Below are 20,469 nucleotides of genomic sequence, written 5' to 3'. Positions count from 1 at the left end.
ATTGTATATTGCAGTTATTATAAGGCGTGGAATATAACATGTTCTTTGTGCCACCTAGTGAATATGGCTGGGTTGAACGTACTGGATGCTGGCCATCAATATTTTTTTTCTGTATTAGCACCAAAACATTTAGCAACACTGAAGGCCATTGTGCTGTTAATGCTGATAAATCTCCTTATTGAAATAATTAATTGGTAAAGTCAGTACAGTTTTCTAAAATGTTGTAATACTTGTTGGAACACAATAATTAAGCAATTATGACAATCTTGGTCAAAGTTTTTTTTTAATCATCACGTGAATAGCAGAAATTGAAAATCAGTACCTGCAGTTGCTGGAGATTCAGTAAAAACAGAAATGTTGGAACACTCAGCAGGTCTGGTAGTTATCTGTGGTCAGATTGTACAACTTTGAGGCAAACTGGGAAAATGAAGACCAGTTAGTTTTGATTTGCACGTGGTGAGGGAGAGATGGGAGTACAGTCGGCCCTCCTTATCCGCGGAGGATTGGTTCCGGGACCCCTCGCGGATACCAGAAAACGAGGATGCTCAAGTCCCTTATTCAACCTGTCTCAATGTGGTGGACCTTAGGACCCAGCGGAACCCCAGACCTTATTTAACCTTGTCTCAGTGAAGTGGACCTTAGGACCTGGCAGCAAAGCTCTGAATCTGCAGTGTTTCTGTTCACGAAAATAATCACGAATGAAAATAAAGTGGAAATAATAAAACGATCGGAAAGAGGTGAAACGCCATCTGTGATTGGAAAAGCATTAGGTTACAGTCGGTCAATGATTGGAACAACTTTAAAGGATAAAGTGAAAGCTACAATTATTACTAAGCAACGCAGTGGTTTAATTATTGGGTTTTGTTGTTTTTCATCTTCCACATCAACCAAGCACGGATGGAGAGTGCGCTCAGAAGTGGTCTGCAACTGGATCAAACTCGGGAACTTCCCGAGCCCGGCATGGAAACATACGTTTTTAAGTATTTTATATGCATAGAAAGGTAAAATTTATACTATATACTAAGACAAACATTTGACTAACTGGCGCTAAGTAATACTGGATGTACCTGTTCCGACTTACTTAGTAAGAGAAATTCCGATTTTTTTATTTTTATTTTTTCTCCCCCCCAATCCGGATCGACGGTAACCTGTGCAGATCCTCCCGTATACTTTAAATCATCTCTAGATTACTTATAATACCTAATGCAATGTAAATGCTATGTAAAATAATTGTTATACTGCATTGTTTAGGGAATAATGACAAGAAAAAAAAGTCTGTACATGCTCGAACAACAAGTGCTGGAAGAGCACTTCCGGGTTTTCTCGATTTGTGGTTGGTTGAATTTGCGCATGCAGAACTTGCGGATAAGGAGGGCCGACTGTATTTGTGTTGGATGAGGGCAGGGTTGCTGAGGGCATTTCAATGTTTATGGAAATGTTCAGTTAAAAGATTAGTGAGTGTGGGTGAGGAGAAAATAAAGGCATATAAAGCTTTGAAATAAAGGATCAACAAGGTAGCTTGATAAGCTGGAGTAATTTATGACAATACTGACCACATATAATGGGAAATATTCTGTTAGTATATTCCATCCCCAACCAAATTTTAACTTATTTTCTCACCAGACTTCAGGCGAGGAGTCTTTACCCTGAAACTTGAATACTGCTTTTCTCCCCCACTGATGCTGCCTGATGTTCTCAGTGGTTCTAGTTTTATTTTATTTCTGACAATTTAGTTTTAAATGGATCTTCAACTGAGTGATAATATCCATTTCCTAAAATCATAATTTTGTTGTGACCTTCCTTTAGATTTCTTCTGAATATTTCAATTTCTTAATGTTTATCCTACTGGTCAGGAAAGTTGACGGTGAAAATGCAGTAATCTACCATTCCAGTAGTTTATATTTTATTGAAGTTACAACACCTTTTCACTATTCGGCATTGCAACGTCTTTGGTAATCTTGCACATTATTAAAGCATCATAGTGATGGCAACAGAAACAGCAGGCTTGTCACAGTGACAACAGGTGTTTATTTTGGCTTCATTAGATGAATGATCATGCTATCATAACTTCAAGACTGAAAGCATTGAACTTTAATGTCTTTATCTGTAGCTATGTGGTCATATACAGTAACGTACAAGAAAAGGCATTGTACCAAATTGAACTTTAAAAGCGTTGTGATGGTTTTCCTTAACCAGATGCTGGAAATCTTGAGCAACACACAAAATGCTGGATGACCTGAGCGAGTCGAGCAGCATCTGTGGAAAGAGCAGTCGATGTTTCAGGCTGAGACACTTCATCAGGACTGACAGCCTGAAACATTGACTGTTTATTCTTCTCCATGGATGTTGCCTGACTTGCTAAGTTCATTAAACATTTTGTATGTCACTGCTTGTCTGTTCACTTCCTGAAACCATAATGTCCATCTGAAAGCTCCCAAAATTAATGCAATGAACGATCAGGTCAGCTGCTTTTTATTTTTAGCCAGAGCCCAATGTTACAAACAAAAATTGAAAATCTCATGCATGTTCACTTAACTTCTGGATAAGGCCTTGTACAAAGGAGAGCGCCTATTATCTTGGTTATCTGAACACCTCAGACTGTACAATTTAATTTTGTGTTGAAATGGGAGCAATAAACAATCTCTGGAAGAACTCAGTGGATCAGGTGGTATCAATGGTGGGTGAGGGCGATAGGTGGCAAAGAATTGTCAATGTTTTGGGTCAAGAGCCTGCATCAGGACTAGGAGTGAGAAGGAAGATGGTCAGTATAAAGAGAATGGTGAGACAGGATACCAAGATGATTGGTGTTCTGAGGAGAAGTGAAAGAGGATGGGTAGGATGTGTCATGGGGGTGGGGGTTAGGAGTGTGGAGTTGGGAGACAGTTACAGGTGGGGGTAGACGAAGAGGGATGAAAATAAAATGGGGTAGATGGAGGAAATTGGGGGATGGGGGAAGGTTGGAGAGAAGGTGATTGGAACACAAAGGATGTAGGCAGGTTAAGCAGGTAATAGGATGAACTATTGGGGAAGAGGTGGATGACTGAAGGGTGGTGGGGGGGGGAAGAGGATGTGAACAAGGAGAAGCTGGTGTGTGAACTATGTGCCGTGGGTGGCTAAAACCAGGGAGTGGACTAGTGTTAGGTGAACTGGAGGAGATGGAGGTGGGGTGGGTAATGGGAGGATTGTTGGACTGGTGTTAGGTGAACTGGAGGAGATGGAGGTGGGGTGGGTAATGGGAGGATTGTTGGACTGGTGTTAGGTGAACTGGAGGAGATGGAGGTGGGGTGGGTAATGGGAGGATTGTTGGCTGGTGCAGAGCCAACAACCTGTCTCTTAATGTGAACAAAACAGAAGAGATGGTTGTTGACTTCAGGAGGGCATGGAGCGACAACTCCCTGCTGAACATCGACGGCTCCTCAGTAGAGATCGTAAAGAGCAGGTGTTCACCTGACGGAGAATCTCACCTGGTCCCTCAACACCAGCTCCATAGCAAAGAAAGCCCCGCAGCGTCTCTACTTTCTACGAAGGCTGAGGGAAAGTCCATCTCCCACCCCCCATCCTCACCACATTCTACAGGGGTTGTATTGAGAGTATCCTGAGCGGCTACATCACTGCCTGGTTCGGAAATTGCTCCATTTCGGATCGCAAGACCCTGCAGTGGATAGTGAGGTCTGCTGAGAAGATCATCGGGGTCTCTCTTCCTGCCATTACAGACATTTACACTACATGCTGCATCCGCAAAGGAAACAGCATTATGAAGGACCCCACGCACCCCTCATACAAACTCTTCTCCCTCCTGTCATCTGGGAAAAGGCTCCGAAGCAGTCGGGCTCTCACGACCAGACTATGTAACAGTTTCTTCCCCCAAGCTATCAGACTCCTCAATACCTGAAGCCTGGACTGACACCTTGCCCTACTGTCCTGTTTATTATTTATTGTAATGCCTGCACTGTTTTTGTGCACTTTATGCAGTCCAGTGTAGGTCTGTAGTCTAGTGTAGCTCCCTCTTTTTTTACGTAGTTCAGTCTAGTTTTTGTACTGTGTCATGTAACACCATGGTCCTGAAAAACGTTGTCTCATTTTTACTATGCACTGTACCAGCAGTTATGGTCGAAATGACAATAAAGTGACTTGACTTGACTTGGAGGGGAAGGGAAGTTGCCTAAATTAGAAAACATTCGTGCCATTAGGTTACAGGCCATCTTCTATTCATTATCTTTTGAGTGACTATGTGACAACCTGATAGTGCAAAAGGGAAGTGTTGACCCATGTAGAAATCTCCCTATTATTGAGTAGAATTATGAACAAGGTTAAAAAATCAACAACTCTTTATCCTTATTCATATAGTAGACTCGAGCAAGTAAAGTGATTCTTTCCAGTTTGTTCAGTGACTGCACAAGATTTGATAAAGTGCATACATGAATTGTTAATAATAAAACAATAATTGTTACGCTTTGAAACTTTAAGCAGATTTGGCCTTAAGAAAATAAGATTCTTTTCTGGGGAAAATTTCTTCTATCTAGCCATGTCTTGTTGTTATGGATCTGTGTACTCAAATATAGTATCATTTTTAATCTTAAAAATGAATTAATTTGAAGTTAGAAGTTCCTACACACAAGGGTTGAAACGAATTAACTCAGTTTGTTTTATTTTTGTTGTTTCAGGCAGAACATGCTGCCAAGTGCAGTGCTTCTGGGATAGCAGTCATCTCACCTTTCTTTTTCAAGCCTCAAAGTGCAGGTTGTTTATTTGTTATTATTCCACGCAATTGCAATATTAAATGCGGCTGCCTTGTGCAGCTTGTATGATATAAAGTAGATTCATGTAAAATTTGTTTCTTTGCACAATATACCCACAATGATATAATTGAAATAGCACTTTATGAATATATAAGTAAAAATGTAACTGAATCATATGATTTGAATGCATCCGCATTATTTTTGGTTTGAGGGAAAAACTGTAAAGAATATGAATCTGGTTTTGTAATTAAATGAGCCTCTTCATTTCTTTCCACCTCCTATTTGTCTAAAGGAAAAATTTTCCTGATGCACCTACCTGAACTCAATGAATTCCCCAACATTTCATCTCGGTGCTCTTGAGAATCAAGGCTTTTGAGTATCAAGGCCAGCAGCCAACCCTTCTTTTTGGTGTCATGTGACTGCGTGTTTATTCTCAAGGGACATGGAAATTGCTGATGAGGTAGCATTTAACTTTTCTCCTGATGGTACTTGAGAAGGATGTGATGAACCATTGCAAACTTAATGAAGGGTTCTGAGGAAGAGTCCTATTGAAAAGTCTCATCTTGAAACTTCAGTTGTTTATTCTTCTCCGTAGATGCTGCCTGACTTTGTGTGTGTGTGTGTGTGTATTTTTTTAAAAAGGTGTCCCAGAATCTTTACTCCGTTAAGTTGAAAGATACTTAATTATCTTAAAATTAGGATTTTTTCTGTGGAAGAAGTCATCTTCATCCATACTGTGGCAATGTTCGGACAGTAATTGATTTGGTGAGAAGTTTGCAGTTTCTGCTTTTCCTGTACACTTGTCACCATGGTTATTTTGGTATCGGGAGTTTGCAATTCTTGGAGTTCTGCTGGCAAATTGAGTTCAGTTAGTTGGCTAATGGACATCTTCAGTGATACTAGGAGGAGATAGATGGATCAACACTTGACATTTCTGGGTCAAGGTGATTGCAAATGTTTCAGCTGTGTTTATTGTATTTGGTTACTGGTCTTGCTATCACTGAGCACAAGGGCTGCCACTTGCTGTTCTTCAGCGTTTGCCCACCATCACTCGGTTGCGTGTTGGACTACAACGGCTGTTAATTTTGAGATTAAGAAGTTCTGTTAGTGGTAGGTTTCCTGAACTGCTTACTTTGCATTTACTGCATATCAGTTTAGTAAAGACAATATCACAGTTCTGTATATACCCGGTGCTACACTTGGCACTGATTATGCTTGTGAAACTGGGTAAATCTCTTGGCTTGATGGCAATGATTCAGTGAGATATGGTTGGGAAATTATTTCTGCAGCACGCAATGCTAGAAGTCTGGCAGTATCTATGGGAAATAATAAACGATCAATGTTTCGGGCTGAGATCCTTAATCGGGACTGGAAAGGAAGGGGGAACATTCTAGAATAAAAAGTGGGGACCAGGGGAAAGAAGGTGTGCAAGATGGATGACAGGTGAAGCCATGTGGTTGGGGGTGGTGGGGGATGAAGTAAGAAACTGGGAGGTGATGAGTATAAAAGGCTGGTGAAGGAATCTGGTGGGGGAGGAGAGTGGACTATGGGAGAAAGCGAAGGAAGAGCACTGGGGGAGGTGATTAGCAGGTGAAGAGGTAACAGGAGAGCCTGAGTGGAAATGGAAGATGGGGGGGAGGGGTGATCTTACTGGAAATAGTAGAAAATTATGTTCATACCATCAGGTTGGAGGTGACCCAGACAGAAGTGTTGCTCCTCCAACCTGAGAGTGGCATTATCGTGGCAGAAGAGGCCATGAATCAACATGTGAGAATGGGCTGGATTTGAAATGGTTAACCAGCGGGAAATAGCCACCAGATATCTGATGCTCCCAATGCGGCCTACTCTACACTGGTGTACCCATTGCTCCCAAAGCAGCCTAAGAGGAGGCGGTATGCTGTTCTTTGACCTACAACCATCAGCTGGTTGATCTCTGGCACTTCATTAGAATGAAAACTCACTGCAGTCCCAATTGGAATTGCTCCCTACACAGTTGCCATGTGCAAACACCAATTCCCAGGTAAGTACTTGCACCCATTGTTCTTGGTGTGGCAGATCATTGTCTAATGGCAGCATAATCCAGCAGATGGGAAGCTTATTCAGACAGGGCTGGTCCAATTCAATTAGTGCAGACCTGTCTTGTAAATATTGCTCATTGAATCCAGTTATATCACTGTTACTGAGTACTTATTCGGTGGATTTGGGTTTCAGTGTTGGTATCACATGATTTGACTGTCTCAAGAAGTGAAATGCATTCTCTGTCATTTCATGTAGTGACTGAAATCCTGTATGAAGAAGTGGATTAAATGAATCCTTCCATTTAGCCAATATTTGCTAATCAGGGGAGACCTGTATTTAGCAGCTTGCCCACGCTCTTTCTCAATTTCTAATTTCTCCTTTGATATCACGTGCTGTCTTGCTTTACCCCTCAGAATATACCTGCTTGCTGCCTTTGTTATTTTGTTCTCTTATTTTGTTTCCAGATAGTTTTACAATTTGAGTTTGCCATTCTGCGTGGTGGAATTGGAACTTATCTTCATGTTATTAGCTGAGGCTTTTGGACACGGGTGAAATAGTTTAATTACTACTGTTAAACCTGATTATGACAAGGAAGTTAGGACAAACTCTACTGTTTTTTTTTGTCATTAATATAATGGTGCTAGGTGAACAGAGCTTGGTGCAAGTTAGCATACAGGTAGATGTGTTTTGAATAAACTTCAGTTTGCCAGGAGGACTAGCAAGGCCAGCCTGAAAAGCAGTGGGCTGGTAAGAGTTAAAAGTTGTAAAAAAAAAATGATGACAGTTGGTGATGTGAGTGATTTTATTTAGATTTAAATGGGTAGTCTTATTACTTGAGATCAAATCAGGAGTAATAAGGCACAACTCTGTGGTATGGTTCAATTGCAGAACCTGAGCAAGGAGTGGAGCCAGTTGCAAGGGAAGCAATCTGCTAACTGGATGGAAGATGCTGTTGTTAATCTTCCCAATATTTACCAAGGGGAAACTTCTCCATTATATTGAACAGTAATGGTGATAAATTAATGGTAATGAACTGGAATTGACTTTCTTCAGTACAGAACGGGAAATAGATGCTCTGAAATTCATGAGGATCAGTATAAAAGAAGGCCTTAAGGATAGATCCTTGGGTACTGAAATGTTGGCTTTTCACAAAGGAAGGGAAACTTTTTGCAGTAGCTCTGGTTACAAATTGAGGGAGAAAAAACTGGAACTGGCAAATGTGGTCACATGCAACGAGTTGTACAGGTATTGAGAGAGAATGGTATTTGGCAGTTGTGTCAAAGGTTGCAAGCATTGGGAATACTAATGACATATAGGTTATATTCATTGTAATGACAAAGGGTGTGAATGGTAGTTTTTGTCAGTGATATTTTTGTATTGGCCAAGATTAACCTGAATACAGAGATTCTTAAGAGGAGTTCAAGTACATGGACTTGTAAGGTCATGTGTTGAAGTGTTTGGGGAAAAGAAAGGCAGGTTTGGAAAGGGGCTTGCAAAGACAGAAGTCTGAAGGATTTTGAGGATGGTTGATGAAGGATGAAACCAACTAAAACGCAGGCCACAGAGAGGTTGGGTGGTCAGTGGTTCATCGGAAACTGGATTGGGAGACCAGCAGGTGAACTTGCAAGATGGATTTGCAAACGGCATTAGAGAAGATGGGAGTGAAGCTAAAGAATGGAATTTTGGATGGGGATTACCTGGAATTTTCTCCATTACCAATTTGAAAAGACCAGGGTATCTGAGCTGCAGCCAAGACATGGGCTGGTTCAGCTTGTTTCTCCACGACATTTACTTGGCTCTGTGCTGAACTGAGGCAGTGGCCTGCTCCTGAATCTGCTGTACTTGTGCCTTGCTTAATGTTTGTGGACTTGCTTTTGGACACTTAAGATCTGAATGCGATTTCCTTGCTTTTATTGCTTGCACAATGGTTTTGTATTCTTTCTGCGCGTTGAGTGTTTTAACGCGTTCTATTGGGTTGCTTTGTTTTATGGCTGCCTGTAAGGAGACTGATCTCAAGGCTGTATAAAGTATACATACTTTGATCTTGAGATTTTGGGAATGCCAGAACTGAATTTTCAAGAGTGGCTCAACACCAAATTTGAAGAAATTATCTTGGCTACTGTTTTAATATCACTGAAAATCTCCTGTAATTGTGTTAAAATAAGTATCCAAGTGACTTTCTACAAGTAACTGTAGATTTCTGTCACGTAGCTTGTGGGAATTTTTTTTTCATTTTAAGAAACACCAATTAAAGGCATTCTTGAAAATTTCAGCCTTTTCTGAAATAATTTCACCCTTAACAATTGCACTTAATATGGATGTGAATTTTAAATCAACTTTACAAAGTTTCCCACTCTGGTTTTTCCTGATGTCTTTTGCCACAGCAAGGAGTTCTGTCAGTAACTTTATTACAAGATGAGCAGCAACAGGGAATTTACCGATAATAAAAAATGAAATTATTTTATTTTAACTTTATGGGCCATTTTCCAGTGAAGTGCAATGGCTTCCAATGTTTTCATCAGGAATAAAGCTGGTAAACACATTTGTTATTTCAGATGTTTTGGTGGAGTATATGAAGATAGTGGCATCATCTGCTCCTGGTGTTCCTTTCTATTATTACCATCTTCCTGAAATGACTGGAGTATCTTGTGAGTATTGAACTGTACAGCTGGAATTCACAATTGTCATGGTAATTAAAATCTAATGAAGCTTTTTTCCTTGCAGTCAATGTTGTGGACCTGCTAGATGGGATTGAAAAAAAGATTCCAACCTTCCAGGGGCTGAAGTTCACCAGCAGTGACTTGTTGGACTTTGGTCAGTGTGTTAACAAATACAAGGATAAATTTGACTTTCTGTATGGAAAGGATGAGGTATGGAAACTTTAGTTGATTATTAATTGCAGTTAATTTCTGTTAATTAACTTTTATTGGAATAATATGGCATTAGTGTGGAATTGAATGAAAGCAAGTGAGCCTGAAGGCGCACACTCAGCAATTCAGGAACAGCTTCTCCTCTGCCATTCAATTTCTAAATGGACATTGAACTCGAACACCACCTCACTTAGTGATTTACTTAGTTATTGTTATTTTTTCTTCTATATTGTGTATTGCATTGAACTGCTGCTGCAAAGTTATCAAATTGCACGATACATGCCAGTGATGTTAAACCTAATTCTGATTCTAAGAAGTGTTTTTGGTGGGGGGGGGGGGGGCGTGGTTGGAGAGTGGGTATCCATATCCTTCAGGTTTAAGATGGTGCTACTGAACACATGCGACAGCCCATTGGCAGTTCAAAATGGAAGAGATTTGACTAAGCATTACTAATTCCACCTCTTCTGAAGTAAATTGTGATTAAATTATCACTGCAAACAATGAAGAGGCAAGCGAAGGCAAAGAAAACTTTAAGGATGAGCCACGTTGCAGAATAAATGCAAACGGAGCGAGTCATTTGGAGAGAAGCTGAGGCAGATGAGTTGTGATGCCCTTACAACTGACCCGGGTGCAAGATTGGATCTGGGCACTGAGCCACGAGCAGCTTCGGGCTGGGCGGAGGAATCTGTGCCTGGAGCAAGTCGCTGGGTGGCATGGACTTGGCCCAGAGCCCTTTTCTGCAGTGGTGCCCAGGTCACAGTGTGAGGTACCATCATTTAAGCGATGGACTGGAAAGACAAGGTGTCAGGATTGAAGGTGAGGGCCAATCTTTCTCGCTCTCCATGGTGTTTACTCCTCACTCCATGGCACTGAGGCTAAGAAGACTGCTCCGGTTGCCACCATCTGTACCTACTAATACGATGAACTGATATCGAGGCTTTGGGCCTACTCTCGCTTATAATAAAATGTACTTTGAAACTTTTAAATTCAGAGAAGAGCATGAATGCATAATCAATGTTTCACATTGTCAACTTGTAATTTGAAGGATGCATATTTTTTCTTGCAAAGAGTTTCTTTAAATGTTGTTGGAGTTGGTCTTCCTTTCTGCACATTGTGGAACTTCAGGTGGCAATCTTGCAGTTTCTTTAGCATTTTTGTCTATTTATTTATTTTTGGAGGCACGGTTGCTAGCTTGAAGCTCAACCCAGCAGGGTAATATTACTTTTTGTAAGTGCATTCTGGTTTAAAAGACAATGGAAGATGAACCCCAGCAGATAAGAAAAGGCATTCTCTTTGCCTAAGCAAATCCAAATTGTAAGTACTCGACCATACCAGGAGGAAGAGGAAAACCATTCCAGTTTGCTACAGCTCTCCTTGAGTTGTACACTTTAAGTAGATGTGTCTGTCCTTCATTTGTTACTGGTTTTTTGAATGTCTCATTCCTTGGGTATTTTTTGAATTCTGCGCAGTTTTGTTGGATTTCCCCTTTAATGAGGACTTTAATTGTCTTTCATTTTCCATCTGAGCCACTGTACTATTAGAATTTTGCACTCTAATAGAAATGCACTAAAGTAGATGAACTCAAAAGTTTTAAAGTGTAAAACCCATGTAGATAGAAAACACTGAAAAGGCCAGATGAGCTTGTGAAATTTAGTCACTCAAGGACTATTGAAATAACAAATTAGTACAGGCCATTAATTAAACCCCAGGTTTAACAACAGTCCACGTTTTAATGCTTTGGTAAAGAAAAACATAGCCAATTGTGTTTAAATTTGTTTTCTAAGTTTATTTACTTTTCTATTTATTGAGATACAATGAGGAAAAGGCCCTTTGAGCCATGCCACCCAGCATCCCCTGATTTAACCCGTGCCTAATCATGGGACAATTTACAATGACAAATTAACCCACCAACCGGTATGTCTTTGGCTTGTGGGAGGAAACTGGAGGAGCCCTGTGCAGTCACGGAGAGAACATACAAATTCCTTATTGGCAGCGGTGGGAATTGAACTTTTACTGTCAAGCGTTCTGTTAATCACTGTGCTTCTGTCCTGCCTTACTTGTTTCTTTCTGTAATGTTCTTATTTCTAAATGAATTTGCAAGATGAAATAACTTGCCTGGAGTATTCATCAAATATCTTTAATCATTGTGCAGAATGAGAGTGAGCAAGCTTTTTAGTGTTAACTTTTATATAGGACCTTTAGTCCTATAAATTGGGTCAGATGTATAAGTGTAATAGGTTTAAGATTTTTCCATTCCTTTCTAGCTATTTGGAAACCTTTGATAGTTTAATTTTTTTTGTATAACCAGAAGTTTTGTTCTCCAGATACTCTTGTCTGCAGTAGCATTGGGAGCAACCGGAGCTGTTGGCAGGTAACCTTTGGATTTTCATCAAATTTGTATGAATATTTTCAAAGTCATTATAATGAAGTTGTTTGATTACAATCATCAATAGGGCATTAGTTTTTGGTGACTGGGTAAGTTCACTTTTTGTTATGAGATTCTGGGAATTGTGCCATTATTTTCTGCAATTGCATCCACAAGCCACAGGTCAGCAATTTACTTTTGTCATTATGCATTTGGTGTGTTATGCCTTTAATATATTTTAGCATGTCTTCTTTCATCCCAGTATCTGGATCTGTATCTGTTTATATGCCTCTTCTTGAAGGAAGCAGTAAACGTTTTCTTTCATTAGATGGGTAATCCATTTTGATTCTTTAAGGTAATGTAGTGCTGGTCATGTTACCCTGTGGTAATTTGGTTGGTGAGGTAATGCGAGATTGTGTTTGAGGTAGCGAACATTGCTTCTAATATATTTCAGAACAAGGAATTTATTGAGGTGGTTTAGCTGTTGGTACTTTTAATGCCCACTTTTTGTCCTTTTTTATCACTAATTGCCCTTTTTACATTTTTATAGCCTTGGGGTTCCTTTTGCTTGCCCTTTCGGAGGCAAGACTTGCATCAAGCAAATCCTACTTGCATTAACTCCATCTTGAACTACCGGAGATCACTCATGTTTTTAGCTTGTGCTGCTCATTTGTTTGTTGGGAGCTCATTTTAATTATGTTGATTTAACTACGTTCCCTCTATACAGTAGCTTCCCTATAAACATGTTTGCTCTTTACAAATAAAATCAAAACATTGTACAGATTATCGTAGTGGGACTAGATTTGTTGGTTTAGTACTGAGGCTGTGATTACTGATCATTGGTAATAGCACATTTTTAAAAAAAAAAACATATAGAACATGATCCTTTTCTATGGCAATTTTAAAATTGGTTATTGTCATCGGTAATGGTTACTTTTGTTTAATGTATGTTTCTGTGGTGGATCTCTTGCTTCCCACTGACAATCAAGTTACTAACTTGGTTTAAGTAATTCTCCCAGCGGCAGCTTGCCAAAACAAGCAAGAGTTTCTTAGTGTTAAGTTCCTAAACATCCTGATGGCTCTTTGGGTTGTAAGGGAGCATCCTGAGGTGGTTAGAATGTTCACGATCCATTAAATGAAATTTTAAAAGGAAAATTACTAATTACAACTTGATTGTCATTCCCCTTGGAGTTGAGCAGAACTAAAAAAACCTCCAAAGCAGTACTTTGGAGACATTAAAAATCATTTCTAAAATTGCTGTTTAAAATGAAACATTTTGTAAATATTTATGTGAATAAAATATTTAATTTAATAGGCTAATTGTTTAAGATGAAAAGATATGAATATTTTAAAATGGCTTGCCTCAACTGGCGGATCTACTTCATTTAGTTCAAGTTGCTGAAAAGTACAAAACAGCAATTTTCCCCCATTTTCTTCCCGTTGAATCTCTTGCACAGTCTCCTCTCTCAAAAGCATGCAGACCAGCAATAACTGAGGAAATGTATGTATGTTTTTGTGTTATGTTACTGATGCACCATCAATAACTCTTGGAGATGTGAGGCGAGATATAGGCTTTTATTGGCTGGAAGAAAGAACAAGCAGCAATTGACCACCACACTGCATCCTGGAGACTGAGGCCGGGGCGGTGTCTCCAATCGCCTTTATACCGGGGTCTGTGGGAGGAGCCACAGGAGCAGTCAGCAGGGGGTCTGTGGGAGGGGCCACAGGAGCAGTCAGCAGGGGTCTGTGGGAGGAGCCACAGGAGCAGTCAGCAGGGGGTCTGTGGGAGGAGCCACAGGAGCAGTCAGCAGGGGGTCTGTGGGAGGAGCCACAGGAGCAGTCAGCAGGGGGGCATGTCCAGACAGGTATATGTAGTTCACCACAGTTACCAATATATCCTGATGACCACAGGTTACATCACTGTGTCACAGTGCATCCTTAAATGTTTCTCAGCATTTTCAAAGGCATATTTAATGTCAGAAATGTATACAATATATATCCTGAAATGCTTTTTCTTCTCATAAAACATTGTCAATCTCAATTTGAAATACTTGCTGAAGTAAAACCTGCAATTGTTGCCTATGTATCCTGCTTTCACTTGGTTATCTTCTCTCATTAATTTGAGAGGGGGATAAAACTTAATTTATTTTGTCCCTTGAAGATGGTGCCTTTGGTTATGGGCTGTTAACCTTTTTGTTGTTTTTCATTATTAACATTTGGGTTTTGGATTTCGGGAAACTTTCGAAATTCTTTATTGGAAAACAATAAGGAAACAAAGCCTACAGGTGTTTTAAAGATGTTTATTGAATAATTAACAAAATTTAAAAACTAAACTTTTAAAAGTTTCTAATTCTAATGTAACACTTTCCTTTAGCACATACAATTACATTGGGAAGTTGTATAACCAAATGCTGATGGATATTGAGAGAGGAGACTACAAATCAGCTAGAGAGCGCCAGGTAAATTAAATCTCATTAACATTTTACTTTTACTAGCACAGAGTACCCTTTTATATTCTTTCCATTAGTATTCCATTTTCTGGCATTCATGGAAAAGCAGAAAACTCGCACTGGGAAGATAAAGATGCTTGGTATCAGTTTGAAATGTGAGATGTACACAAATGACTTGAATCCCTGCTTGGATGTTATTTAGGTTATTGCTGCTCACAGGTCAACACACAATAGCAATTGATCTAGATTACGCTTTGTAGTTGAATCTCGAATATTCTAGTCTAAGATCCTTGTATTTAATAGCCCTTTAATTTTCTAATAATTGGTATATCCTTTTGAGAGTTGCTTCTTTGTAACTTCCACCTTTAAAATAAATGTCTTCAAATTCCCGTTCTTCAACCTTTCAATCTCCATTTGTTTGCACTTATTTGTTTGTCCTGTGGTATTTTCATATTCTATGGGTTCAATACTACCGAAAAGCAAGCTGCCAAAAGAACTGTAGAAGAGGTGTGATATTAGCCATTGTTCTCACATGATTGTTTTCTAAGTTTTTTGCAAAAATTTTGTTTGCAAATTGCTGATTAGCTTTATTTCTAACTGTCATCAAATATTCTGCTAAAATTGGGATCATGCACAAGGTACAAAAGTGATTTGCCACAAGAATCAGTGGGTGCAGTCATTTATTGCATCTTGTACTCCTTTGGAAAATGCATTGTAAGACACCTAGACTGATGCTCTAACTCCAAGAATGAAATTAGAAAGAGATTATTTTATGGACTTATTTAAGTGTTTAGGAGCAGAATAGGCAATTTGGCCCATCAAGTCTGCTCCACCATTTCATCATGAATGATCCATCTTCCCTCTCAGCCCCAATTTCCTGCCTTCTCGTATCCCTTCATGCCCTGACTAAACAAGAATCTATCCGCATCTGCCTAAAATGAACCCAAAGGCTTGACCACCACAGCCACCTGTGGCAACAAATTCCACAGATTCATCATTCTGGCTAAATTCCTCATCTGTTCTAAAAGGACACTCCTCTACTTTGAGGCTCTGCACTCTGGTCTTAGAATCGCCCATCATAGGAAACCTCATATCCAGTCTGTTGAGGCCTTTCAACACTTGGTAGATTTCAATGAGGCCACACTCATTCTTTTGAACACCAGTGAGGAGTAGTCATCTAAGGAGTGCTTGTTAGCTCTAGGTGAGATTTTCAATCCAGGAATCATTTTTATGAATGAAGAGTCTTCAATGTCAACACATCCTTTCTTGGATAAGGAGCCCAAAACTGCTCACAACACTCCAAGTAAGTCCTCAGTACTTTATAAAGTGTCAACATTACATCTTGCTTTTGTATTCTAGTCGTCTGAAATGAACGCTGGTGTTGAATTTGCCTTTCTCACCACAGACTCAACCTGCAAATTGACCTTTAGGGAATCGTGCACAAGGACTCCCAAGTCCTTTTGCACCTCAGTTTTTTGTATTTTCTCTCCATTTAGAAAATAGTCTACACTTTCATTTTCTTCCACCAAAATTCATGACTATACACTTCCCAACACTGTAATCCATCTGCCATTTCTTTGCCCATTCTCCTCATCAAAGTCTCTGTACTTCCTCAAAACTACCTATTGCTCTACCTATCTTCGTATCATCCACAAATTTGACCACAAAGCCATCAATCCTGTCATCAAATCATTGACAAGTAAAGTAAAAAGAGGTGGTCCTAACACAGACTTCCGCCAATCAGCCAATGTTTTATCCAAACTGGTATCTTTCCTGTAATACCATGGTCTCAACTTAAGTAGCCTCATGTGTGGCACCTTGTCAAAGGCCTTCTGAAAACCTAAGTACACAAGATTCACTGATTCTCCTTTGTCTATCCTACTTGTTATTTCTTCAAAGAATTCTAACAGGTTTGTCAGGCAAGATTTTCCCTTGGGGAAACCATACTGACTCTGGCTTATTTTATCATATGGCTCAAAGTACCCTGAGAACTCATCCTTGATAATCAACTCCAACATCTTCCCAACAACTGAGGTTAGATTAACCTGCCTATAGTTTCCTTAATTCTCCCCTTTCCCTTCTTGAAAAGTGAAGGGACATTTGCAATTTTCCACTCCTCCAGAACCATGCCAGGATTAATTGATTCTTGAAAGGTCATTACTGATGCCTTCAAACTCTTCAGCCACCTCTTTCAGAATCCTGGGCTGTATACTATCTGGTCCAGGTGATTTATCTACCTTCAGATCTTTCAGTTTCCCAAGAATCTTCTCTCAAGTAATGGGAATTTCACACACTTCTTCCCCCGGCACACTTAACTTCTGGCAGACTGTTAGTGTCTTCCACAGTGAAGACTGATACAAAATAATTATTCAGTGAGTCCACTATATCCTTGTCTCCCCCCCCCCCCCCCATAACTACCTCTCCAGTATCATTTTCGAGCTGTCCAATATCTACTCTCGCTTCTTACTTGCTGTGAAATTTGAAAGCTTCAGGTTTTTTTATTGAAGGTTTCATGATATTAAAGGAACTGTTTTAGTAGGAGGGGAAAAACTATTCCATCAAGAGTCCAGGACAAGTGGGAATAGTTTAACAATAATAATGAAATCCAGACCTTCTATGTGATATAAAAGCAGAAAATTCTGGAAATGGGGCAAGCAGTGTCTGTGGAGACTAATACAGAATTAATATATACTCAGCAGATGCTGCCTGATTTCCAAAGTTTTTTTTATTTTTCTTTCAGATTCTATTATATTCATAGCTTTGTTTCTGGACATTTTCCATACAACAGTTTAGTCTGCCAGTCCAGTCAATAGGGATGTCACTTCAATGGAAATTTTTATGGCAGATAATGACAGTTGGCTTTGACTTGGATAGAAATTTCATTTGTCCAGAAAATGACCACGTCATCCATGGCTTTTGCATGTTTTGGTGAAAGTTATCTGCCGGGGGTAGAAATTAAGGTTCTCTTTTGAATATTGAGATGGTATCTCTGGGCTTGACATTAGCTACCATGCAATAATAGGTGGGTGTATTGGAGCTGTTTCCTCTGAATGATAATTTATGATAAAGCAATTGTGAATCTTAAATCTGAAACAGATAGGTGTGTGTGTGTGTGTGTGTGTGTGTGTGTGTGTGTGTGTGTGTATATATATATATATATATATCTAGAGTAGTTGAGGGAAGTAAGCAAAGAAATGATTTAACTGTGAAATCAGAATGGGATTCTTTGACAGGTGGCAGCAGCTCTGGATTTATTGTCTAACAAGCAAAGATGTTTAAATCTGAAGAGAAACTAATTTATTTTCTATTAAGTAGAGTATTTGTGTTTTTTTTAAATAAGTTGCTGGGAATAGGATACTTGCACGCTTTCAGCTTCCTTTCCTGCCACATGTATGCATTTAGGACTGCATACTTGGGCACTTTTCTTTGAACTGTTTTCTTTTGCAGGCTGAAGTTCAGGAGTTCATTGGTTATGTGAACAAACTTGGTGAGTAGATTGACCCATTCAAGATTCTCTCTGGTATAAATGTACTGTTTGAAGTCAGCATTTAATGACATGAGTTCTTGTGCTTAACCGTTCCAAGATGTGCCCCTGGTTTGCATTTTGATTGTATGCACTACAGTGCTGCAGACTCTTTCCCAGTTACAAAACTGAGGTTTGATCCATGACTGATTTGCTCATTGTGATGAATATTTTAGAAAAGTAGCAATTGTCTTTGAATACTCTCTCCTGATCACTGTGCTATGATTCTTTTTGTCAATGTGTGTGAGTGCAGCATTGATAATAGAAAATTGCCAATCAAATTTGTTTCAGGATATGCCTGAATGCTTTGTGACCATGGCAGTACTTTTTGAAAAAGAGTCAGTTTTGAAATAACAGATTTTCCACGATTTAAATCAGTGTTCTGAATTCAATCCATAGCGTATGTTTTTATAAAATCTGTATTTTTAACAATTCCTCAAACATTTTTTGAAAAAATTCTTTAATCTCATCAAAAGGATTCATAAACTCTGGCATTTGTAACAGTGATGTGCCTTCTTTATTGCAGTGAAGAAAATTAATTACCTGTGGTTCTTGGTTTTTATTGATGTCAAAAGTTATTAATCTTCTAGGCAAGCAGCTAAGCTTTATTTTGTAGTGACAATTTAACTAATTGCTTAATTACTGCCCATTACGCCGCTGGTGTTTAGGGCAGCAGTGAAGGTCCTCCATTTCTGTTGTGCCACAGGTGTCGCTCAGGGGCCTCACTTCCGCCTCTGCAGTACAATGCCAAGTTGTCTTTGATCTCCCAGGTTTCTTCCACCCTGCGGGGTTCCAATTGAGTGCTTTCTTGATGGAGTTGGCCTGTCTTCTCATCACATGCCCAATCAATTTCCAACATTTCCTCATAATTTGTGGCCAAATGTCCCCTTGATGACACTGAAGGAGTAGGGCATGGTTGGAGACCTTGGCCAGAATTTAGAGGATTTTCTGGAGGTTTTTGGTATGGAATAACAACAACCTGTCAAAGTCATTCTGTCATATGCCAGCATTCTGACCTGTACAAGTGTTGACAGAACACAGCTCTGGTACAGCATCACCTTGGTGTGGACACTGTATTTGGTTGATCCCCATATGTTGCTCATTGATCTGAAGATGTTTCCAGCTTTCAGTCTGCTCTGGGTGTAATCCAAGGACCCACTGTCTGCTGAAGGATGCCACCTGGGTAGGTGAATGTGCATGAGCAGGGAAAGTCAACGCCATATGACAGGAGGAGGATACTTGGAGACTTGCATTGAGGTCATGGTCTCGGTCTTTGGCTGACTCCCAAGTCTAACCTATCCACCAAAGTTGCACAAGCTGAGCTTTCTCTTGCATGTGCTGCTATGTATGTGAGGTCATCTGTAAAACCAAGCTCTTCTAAAGTAGAGAACAGAGTCCAGCTAATGTCTCTCTGCTTGTTTTTCATTGACTGGGTTATGAATCACCAGGTTAAACAACATCACAGATCCTTGCCTGACTCCTGTCTTGACTTCAAAGCTCAAACTGCGGTCCTCAACTGCAGGTAAAATTAGCATAGAAACTCTGGAAAAAAGATGGACAATTTTGGAAAGGATCCTATATGACCTGGGAATTCACAAGAGGCTCTCCCTATGGATGCTGTCGAAAGCCTTTTGAACATCCAAGAAATTAACAGTTGTCTCTGCCACTCTACACTGTTCTATAATGTTACAGCGTGAAGCTCTGGTTAGTTCAGCCTCCGTTCTTCCTGAAGCCAGCTTGCTCTTCCCTCGAGCACAAATCACAGCATCTAATCCATTGGACAATGACTTTGGCGAGAATTATGCTGGGCACTGACAAAAGTGTGATGCCTCACCAGTTGTTGCAATCACTTAGCACTCCTTTCTTTGGGATCCTAACAATAATTCCCTTTTTTCCGGTTCCTGGGTACTTGTCCCCATTCCCAGATTATAGTAAACAGTGGTTGCAGGGTGGCTGCTGCAACTTTTGGTTCAGCTTTGAACAGCTTGGTGTTCAAATTATATACCGGAGCTTTAATGATTGAATTGCAGCAACATTCTCTTGGGTGCATTTGTGATGTTGAGGTCCTCTCTGCAGCCTCGTGTAAATCCAGTTCTTCATCTGGTGTGCTCCATTCAGTAATTCTTTGAAATACTGTATCGTGCTTCTTGTTGTTTTTTCAGTGATCAAAACAGACTGTTCCCATCTCTCATGGGACCGCTGGATCCGGCCTGGAACTTTCCGCGTACCGATTTTGAAATCTTGAATGTGTTTCCCTGCTGCTTTGGTCTCCTCTGCAAGGTCTTCCATGTAGACTCTCCCTTTGTTACAAATCCCTTCGCTTGTTAGCTTCAGTGTATGCCAGTTTGAGTTTCACTTTAATTCCAGTTGGTTTTCCATCGAACACTTTTTTGATAATTTTCCATTTTTCTTGTATTGCTGTCCATGTTTCCATTTTTTTCTCTTTCCAGCTCTGTATCCAACACAAGCCTCACTGCTGGTCTTGAAGACTGAGGCAATTAGT

General features: G+C 39.9%; 1 protein-coding gene across 2 annotated transcripts in view; it reads left to right on the top strand.

Moving 5' to 3' along the window:
- Window positions 1-20,469, top strand: part of npl (N-acetylneuraminate pyruvate lyase (dihydrodipicolinate synthase)) — a 40,894-nt gene that overhangs the window by 17,369 nt on the left and 3,056 nt on the right. For both annotated transcript variants that reach the window (XM_073063286.1, XM_073063285.1), the window contains exons 6-11: window positions 4,665-4,740; window positions 9,314-9,406; window positions 9,483-9,628; window positions 11,953-11,999; window positions 14,368-14,452; window positions 17,891-17,930. In XM_073063286.1, coding sequence (XP_072919387.1) covers window positions 4,665-4,740; window positions 9,314-9,406; window positions 9,483-9,628; window positions 11,953-11,999; window positions 14,368-14,452; window positions 17,891-17,930 — 487 coding nt within the window. The remainder of the gene's footprint in view (window positions 1-4,664; window positions 4,741-9,313; window positions 9,407-9,482; window positions 9,629-11,952; window positions 12,000-14,367; window positions 14,453-17,890; window positions 17,931-20,469) is intronic.

Source organism: Hemitrygon akajei, chromosome 12 (genome assembly GCF_048418815.1).
Source record: "Hemitrygon akajei chromosome 12, sHemAka1.3, whole genome shotgun sequence".
NCBI classification, from domain to species: domain Eukaryota; kingdom Metazoa; phylum Chordata; class Chondrichthyes; order Myliobatiformes; family Dasyatidae; genus Hemitrygon; species Hemitrygon akajei.
Note: the sequence above shows the minus strand (reverse complement) of the source record. Positions and strands in the feature narration are given on the sequence as shown.